The 8,696-nt window shown below is 49.5% G+C and overlaps 1 protein-coding gene across 4 annotated transcripts in view; it reads left to right on the plus strand.

The window, feature by feature from the left end:
* LOC126536561 (uncharacterized) overlaps positions 1–8,696 on the plus strand; it is a 161,188-nt gene that overhangs the window by 128,396 nt on the left and 24,096 nt on the right. For all 4 annotated transcript variants that reach the window (XM_055074097.2, XM_050183578.3, XM_050183579.3 and 1 more), the window contains exons 8-12: positions 47–191; positions 891–1,063; positions 2,595–2,783; positions 4,621–5,051; positions 7,673–7,729. In XM_055074097.2, the coding sequence (XP_054930072.2) occupies positions 47–191; positions 891–1,063; positions 2,595–2,783; positions 4,621–5,051; positions 7,673–7,729 (995 nt within the window). The remainder of the gene's footprint in view (positions 1–46; positions 192–890; positions 1,064–2,594; positions 2,784–4,620; positions 5,052–7,672; positions 7,730–8,696) is intronic.

The raw sequence follows: 8,696 nt of genomic DNA on the forward strand, positions 1-8,696 counted from the left end.
GAAAGAAAGAAACCGTGATTGTTCTCATTCGTCTTGTTGATTTCAGCGTGGTGAAGGGACCCCCCGAGCTGCCGGGCATCTTCGTACAAACCGTGAAACCGCATGGTCTCGCCGAAATTGCTGGTCTCGAAATCGGCGACCAGATCACCGAGGTCAACGGCCAGGGTTTCGTGAACGTCGAGTTCTCGGAGGTGATCAACCGTCTTTTTCTTTTTTTCTTCTTCTCTGCCCTTCCCACTTCGGCGCCTATAGCGTTGTATATACCTATGACGCGCGTTCTCTTTACTGAACTGGAAACCGAACCCATTTCCTCTGAAAACCTTGTTTGTTTGTTTTTCTTGCTCGCTGCGCTTACGCAGGAAATGCCTGGCGTCGACTTGTATATGAGCTTCTCGTAGGCAAGGAGTAACTCGGTTTTCGCGTAGTCAAGCAAGAAATCGCTTGTGTTCCAGAAAATCTTGCATTTTTTTATTGTTTAGCTCTCTCTACTTTGCGCTAAGTGCCTAATGAAAAAAAAGTTCATACTGCGGGACCGTTCTTTTCTGAAATACGGGTTTTCTATATTTTCCCTTCTTTTTCTTTCGGTCGTTCGTTCATTTTCGTGCTTGTATATGTATCTCCATTTGTGTGCTCGATTTAAGAACGCATAATCACTCATTTATTTCCCTCGTGTGTTTGCGAAGTGAAGTATGGAGCTAAAAAGCATTTTCGAAATTGTCAACATCGCTTGCTCACGCGGCTGTACTGCATGCGTATGTGCGCGCGCGATCGTATATCACTGCCGTCACAGCGAGCACCTAATCCCCCGCTACTTGTTCCCCAACGTGGTGGGGCGGTGGTCTTCAAGCGCCGCCACTGTGATGACACGCGCCCACCGCGCGTCCTCGCAGGCGATCGCGATGCTCAAGTCTTTCAAGGAGATGGCCCTGACGGTCAGGAAAGGTGCCGGCCTCGAGCTCTTCCCCGAGGAGAGGCTGCGGAGGATAAACGCGCGCCTCTGCAACCGCAACGCCAAGGGGCGCAACGGCCACGCCACCAACGGGAACCACACGATGCGCAACAGGTTGGCTGACGCGATTTCCGTGGCTGCATGGCGTCGCCCGAAGGCTTCCAAACACTTTGATCAGTTACACAACGCAGAAAAAAAAAAGAGTAGCTAGCGGTATTTGGAGTATAACGTCTGGAACAATTATAGTAAAATCGTGGCCTCCGAGACCGCGCCGGTGCACTCGCAATCTCGGAGGCCACGATAAAGCGTGTGCGAGTCCAACGCGCGTGTTGGCATCCATGGATACTCGGCGACAAACCGACCGGGCGGAGTGCCCACGCCGGGAAGGAAAGCACAGAAAGCTTCGCTTTAATAAATGAACTGTGCCCTTGAAAGCGCCTATTTGCCGTTTGCTGTTCACTTGCGAAATTTCGTATAGTGAACAGAACCGGACACCGGCACACCTGAAGGGGGCAGTACAGATAGGGATAAACGTAAGACGATTCGTTTTACAAGCGCTGTCCTGTGCGTAAGCTACTCGGCGAGAGCGCATTATCAGCCACAGTCTGCAAAGTGCAGGATGGTTCGTGAGGAAAGATTCGCTTTAAAATGGAGTTTCAGCCTATACTCATATGCCTATTTCGGCTTACGAAGTACAGCGGCATACCGGAGACGTGAGCAGCGGGTGGCTCACGTCTCACCCAAAGCACAAAACGCTATCCCTACAATGACCGGTAATCTTTTAGTTAGCTCTGCTGGCGTAATGACGTATGTATAACAATATAATCGGCATGCGCGTATATTCGTTATTAATGCGAAATCATTATATGTTCCATGAGGCAGAAAAGCCGGCATTGTAGGTAACAAGTGGCACCAAAAATCATCATCATTGACGTCATTAACGTCTTGTATGACGCCAGTAGTAATACAGAAATACAGTTAAGAGTACAGTGACTCTAGGTGGAGCAAGGTGAAGTAAAGTGAATGAAGATGAATTAAAGTGAATTAATGTGGATTAAAGCGGATTAACGTTGGTACAAATTAGAGAAAGGTGGATTAAGGCGGAGTTGTGAAGGACACGTCACAATGTATGACGTCACGTATCATGAACCTAACCAATTAATTAAAGAAGTCGTCATGCTTTCGCATTGAAATCACGTAAGAATTCCAAATTGTCTGTCGATTTTCTTTTATTGTAATTGGACGAGAGTGCTCATGCAAAACAAGAATGTTTCTAGTGCGTTGTCGTCGGAGTCAGTACCACACGACGTTGCAAACAACGCTGCTGCTTCTGTGTCTCGAATATCCCGTTACTCCATGAGCGGCAGCATACGCATACGAACGGGCTTCCATCGCAAACGCAAGCAACGCATTTAAAGCGTATACACAGATGCTTCAGCAACTTGCTCCTCCCACAGAACACGTTCGTAAGAATCCTAGACGCCCGAGCTTCCCATGTCGGTGACAAGGGCACGATAATGTTTGCAGGGAACAGAACGAGGTGAAAAACCTGTTTGTAGCTTCTTATCGCGCACGTTTTGAAAATCACGTACCCAGCTCGAACGTCTTGTTTGTTTAGACCTGTTCGCCGAATGCGTCCTCGCAGGACCCTGTACACGAACGGCACCAACGGCAAAGGCTCGCCCGAGTCTTTCCACGACACGCTGACCAACGGCTCGCTATCTGAGATGTCCGACCGGAGCACGTCGCTGTCGAGCTCGCAGTCCACTAGTCCCGTCACCAACGGACACACCAACGGCACCAACGGCCTCGTCGAGTACGGCCAGAAGCTCAGGTACGTGCGTTGACGCCTCATTGTGTGACCTTGGAGTGCAGCACATGCGCTTCTTCAAGGTCACTTGTACGGGCCACTACTGCTATTTCATTGAATATAAACGGTGACGAACAAAGGTGCTGGATATCACGGTTTTACAATTTTAACTTTTCCCGAATTAAAGTATAATAAAGGTAATAAAGCTGGCTGCAATAAGGCGCAGAATCATTAAAAAAAAAAAAAGAAAAAACGGAGCCACTTTGGTGGCCGTAAGGACTTTCCGTGTATGGCAAGATCTAAGAAGAAAAATAAATATCTCGTTATCCTTTTAACCTTGGATAAAATTTCCGTCGTTGCAGTGCTGCGTTCGAGTGAAAAATGAAAGAAAAAAACACTGAAAAAGAAACGTTTTTTTAAATCTGTAAGTAGCATATGAGTGTTTTATTTTTGGTTGTCGTGCACTCATCCGTTTCCTGATCGCAACCACGCTCTCTTGCGAGAAGAGACTGGGCATCTTAAGAAATATAACCGTGTCGTACGCCGAGCGGGCCGCAAGTATAATGGCAATGAGTATGTAACCATCATCCTAAATGATGCCGTCGTTACCCATCTGAGCGTCCATTCATGCGGAGTAAATCGACGGCGTCTAAGGCGGTTTTCTTTTTCCCTTTTAAATTCGTATCCACTAAATTTAGACAGTCGCTTAGAATAAGCTAAGTGTACATCACGACACGGTTGAGCAATTTTCTTCCTCTTCGTCTCGCGCCTACGAGCATACCGCATGCAGGTATACAGGGACACACACACACACACGTGACGTTGGGGGCCACCTCATTCAGAGCCACTTGCTCGCCGCATCAGCTGCGCTGTCTTCCCGCGGCAGAAACGCACGACTGCGTCTATCGCCCGTATAGTGTAACGTGCCCGCGCACGCGATGCCCGGATCGCTGTATAAGTATAGAGGGCGCTGCGAGCAGCAGTTCGCGTGACCGCGCGCTGTTGCGCCTAAGTGTTTCTCATCACGCGTGGACTGCTTCTGGGCCAGATAGAGAAGAGAATTGAAGTTCACTTTGCCTAGTTGCGGACGCCGCGCTGCGTTGACGCGTGGCTCAGTATCGCGTGGACGGGTATGCAGCTGTCGGTATCGCGGTGTGTAGTCCTTGCGAAAAGTTCGTGGGCCACTCTAGAGGGCTGGTGGAGTAGTTTTTCTGAGCCTCGCAGTACGGTTGCTGTGAGCGGTTCTATACTCCTGATGCTTTGAAGCTGTATAAACAGTTGAAAACGCGAATATGGGTGCTTCGAAAAAAAGAAAAAAAAAAAAGAAAAGAAAGCTGGACTTATTGAGGCGGTCCACGGGCAGTGTCTACTTTGCTCCCAAGAGCGTTGTAAATGCGACAATGGGACAAGAGCGAGAAAGCAGTGAACCTTAGTTCACCTCGCGACGACCAAGACAGCAAAATAAGTTATTGGCACTTATGAAGTAAAAACAATTGATCATTACGTCAGGCAGCTAGCCTCGGCAATTGGCAACCTCCTCTGCCCCTCCGGGGCCCATCTGCGCGCTTATTCTTGGAAAATAGGCTTGATATGCTTGCCAGACCCCTCTCAATGCATATTTTGGTTCGTGGTAACACTTAAGTGTTACCCTCCCCTCCCCAATTTCTCTCTCTCTCTCTCTCTCTCTTCCATCTCAGTTCTGCTGGCCTATGTGACGGCTTAATTTACATCTTTCATATCCCGTTCTACCCTTCCCCTGCGTAGGGTAGCCAACCTGGCCCTTGCCTGTAGTTAACCTCCTCACCTTTCCCGTTTTTCACTTATCTCTGTGTATACTACGTGCGCCTGCCTATGAACGCAGGTCCCCCGAGAACGGCACGCACCACCACCACCACCACCTGTACGGCACCAACGGCCAGCACCTGCTGCTGGTGCCCAAGCTCAGCCTGGTGGGCGCCGAGGAGAGGCAGCGGCTCGAGGAAGAGAAGCGACGCCTGCTCGAGAAGGAGCAGCTGCTGCAACTCGAGGCCGAGAAGCTCGCCGAGGAGCGCCGGCAGCTCGAGGCACAGAAGCAGCTCCAGCAACAGCAGCAGCTCCAGCAGGAGCACCAGCAGCAGCAGCAGCCGCAGCACCCGAGGCCCGCGACCATGCCCGCCGCGCCGCCGGCTCCGCCGCAGATGCACGTGTTCGCCGAGTTGCACAGCGTGGCACAGCAGAGGCGCCTGCTGCGCGAGAAGGCCGCCCTGAACGGAGACGCCGCCGCGGCCAGGAAACCGGGGGGCATCAGGCCCGGTGAGCGCATGGAGCCACACTCTTCGTTTTATATATACGCGACACCGCTCGTGTCGCACCCAGCGCACAGACTTGGCGGACTGTCACTTGTGCAAAGCACCTTGCAACGGTGGAGCGCCTGTACTTGTTGCTCGTCCCCGACTCAGTATTACTGTGAACGGCAGGCACTGACCTCTTCGTTAGCGTCAGTTAGCAATAGGCCGCTGAGCGAAAAAGTGTTGCTGGGCCCTTTCGTGGACATAAAATCAACAAAGCGAGTTTCAAATTTCTCTTGGAGCCTTTACTTAGCACCGGTTTATATTCAAGGCTGTGAACGGGTCCTTCGGACACGAACTTGTTTATAACCGCATCCTACCATTTATCCTCATCGTCACTCCTCATACCTGTCTTTTAATCCACTTCGCTCTGAGCAGAGCAGCAAGTTAGATGGCTTATTACATCAGGCCGATCTCTCTGCGTTTTTGCGATAAGTTATCTTGTCTCCCGTTTATGTGAACTCGACGCGAGCGAGTCGATAAGCAGTTGAGCTGACCCAACCCGACCCGGTCTATGTTCAAATGCTTCTTGCCAAGTGGGTTGAGCGAGTCGGCCCGCCCGTTGCAGGCAGGCCGAGCGAACTCTCGACGCTCGCTCGGTCCGACCCGCTAGCGTTTACATGAAGCCGACGACCGACTTTCGACCCGACGCGCCTACTCGACCCGACTTTATCGTATTCCTGTAAACGTTTATATTATTTGTCGTTTTGCTGGGCACTAAAACACAACATTAAAACTCAAGATGGGGAGGCGTTATGATAAAAAAAAAAACACTGTGTATCGAAACGAACCAAGCTGGGCAGATTGTCTCAGATAGGTTGGCCGGCGTTTCGATTAGTGAAACGAATTTTCGTCAAAGGCGGCTTTGTTGCACAGTTCGCTGGCTGCAGGCACGCGCTCGTTACCACAACAATGGCTTTGCGGACCGCGACGCTCACTATTTCGCGGCACCTGTTAACTTTTTCCTGTTTCTCTTCCCCTCTGGCGCCCTCTCCGTCGGCATTGATTGAAAAAATATCCTCCGACGGAACGCACGTGACCTCATCCTCCCCGCGTGTCTGCTCCCTTCCCCACAGTCTCTCTCGGGCGTAAGAAGTTAACTTTCTGGAGAGCTCGGGCTGGAACAGTCCTTACACCAGCCATCGCTTGATCCTGAGGTCTTCTATATCTGAACACGATGCCCAATGTCAGAAGTGTTCCGCTTCGGCGTCTGCAGCGGATAACCGTCATCTACTTTGGACATACACGCTGTGCGACAAACGCGGTCCCCTAAAATGCACTACGAATGTGAGCGTTGGCTCCTGGATGACGCATTTCGCAAGTCGATGTTGCAGTATCTGTATGAAATGGGCCTCCATGCTTATTTATAATCTTACTTGCACATTGTACCGCGTGGAAACCGTGAGAGAGAGAGAATGAAGAGGAAAGGCAGGGAGGTTAACCAGATATGAGTCTCCGGTTTGCTACCCTACACTGGGGATGGGGATAGGGGTTGGAAAGATGATAGAGAGGAAAACGAAAAAAAAATTTAAAAAAAAGGAAATTAAAAAAAGAAAGGAACGCGCACACATGGAGACACACACACAAAAGGCGTTCCAGTTAAAGTCGTTCACACAGGCCGGTAGATCGCAAGAAGCGCAAAAGCGCTTGCACGGCCTTCTTCTGTGAAGGTAGGTCCTTTCGATGTTGTAGAATTCTTTTTTCGGATAGCGGTTGGTCGTCCAGTTGGTCAAGTTCGTGGCTAAGGCTTGCCCTCTGTGGACTGTACTGCGGGCAGGCGCACAAAATATGGCCAATTGATTCTTCATGGCCGCAGTGGTCACAGGTTGGTGTGTCGGTCATCCCTATGCGGAAGGCATAGGCTTTAGTAAAGGCAACGCCCAACCAAAGTCGATATAACAGCGTGGCGTCTCTACGGCGAAGCTGTGATGGCGCTCGAAGACTTAATGTTGGATCAAGTGAGCACAGTCGCGTATTTCTTAAATGTGGCTCATTCCATTGCGGGAAACCGTGAAAATAAAAAGGGGGGTGGGGAGGTGATCCTTGGCGGGCTAGCCTTGTTTGCTTAGTGCCGCCTCGCGATGAGGTTATTCTAAGCGGCAATATCTTAAAGGACATACTGAAAGAGAGCGAATGCTGGCTTGTCGTGTTTCTCGCTGCGGTCATTCGCCCTGGAAACAGACATCCAGCAGGAAATGTAGAGTGCCATACCTATTACCCCTTCCCAAAACAGCCTTTATAAAATGCATTATATATATGAATTCATTCATTCACCTCCGCTACTCCGCTAATTTCGTATAAACATATATCCTGCACCCCCAAGCCACTCCCCCTCTCTAATAGCCCTAAAACATCATGGCGCCGTGGTAACAGCAAGCACCGTACATACCCACCGTAGATCATCGGGTAGAAAGTGCATAGTCGGCTGAAGAAGAAGAGGATGACGGCGTTCCACAATGTGCGCGCGCTGCGGGAGGGCCCCGAGCCGTTGTGTTCGCGCAGGCCGGCCGCCGCCCGGCTGATCGGCGTTCTCCGGCCCTAAATTGACCCTTCTGCCTCTCCCTGTTTCTTGCCTCGTTTCGCCAGGGCTCAGGCCGGACGCCAAGCCTTCGCCAGACGTCCTCATCAAGCAGAAGCAGCATGGTACGTACACATCTGCCTCAAACCTTTTTAAGATATCTCGGGTACATGCGTAATCGTTTTTCAAAGACGGTTCTTTTACAGATTGGCATGTTACTAGGGTGAAAAGAAAAAATTCTTGTTTTGTTTAAATGCCATATTGGGCGCGAAAGGCAGCATTTCCGCGTATACGTGGAGAAAGTAGCCTCCTCCTCGTGTTTTCCTGACGCAAAAAAAAAAAAAATATCGCGTTTGTTTGTAAAGAGAGATGAACGCGTAAGATTGTGTGGCAGATTGGTATCCAGATATAGTACATCCTAGATTATCACGTCACTTGGCGATGTTCAAAACGCACTTCGATCGCGGGCGCTTCTTTCGTCGTCTGTGACGACAGAACGTGGTTATAGACCAAGCCAAGTGTCAATTTTCGCGAAAGTTGACGGCAAGAATATGCTGAAACCACTTGGCGCGTACAGTTGGGCATGCGTCCGACTTTATATTCGTGATGAATATTTTACCTGATTGCTTCCGAATTAATGTTGAATAGGATTGCAGTGAACGTGTGTTATAATATAAGGTCCTTTGTTTCCGGGTTTTATATTTTGATAAAATCGGCGGGTAAGAAATTTGGTGTTATTACAAAAGAGGAAAACCAAGGAGAAATCGTGGATTTTTGTTTGTCCGGCAGCCAAAAGTTCAGTTTCTTTTTTTTTTTTTTGGGTGGGGGTGGGGGGAGGTGGCTTGTTCTACAAACAATTAACACAAGCAATGATTTCCTTTTGGACACAAGCTTTCAACTTAGACAATCGAAATCACTCGCAGAAACACGTAATGGCAAAGAGAGGTGCTCGCCAGTCATATGACCAAATTATCTCTACAAATCCCCGTTGTCATGCATTATTAATACATTTAAAATAAATCACATTAATAAAAACGACAAATGGAGATGGCTTTGGCAATCCCTTCGTCACAATTTTCTCTACATTTTTTA

Source organism: Dermacentor andersoni, chromosome 4, assembly GCF_023375885.2.
Source record: "Dermacentor andersoni chromosome 4, qqDerAnde1_hic_scaffold, whole genome shotgun sequence".
NCBI lineage: Eukaryota > Metazoa > Arthropoda > Arachnida > Ixodida > Ixodidae > Dermacentor > Dermacentor andersoni.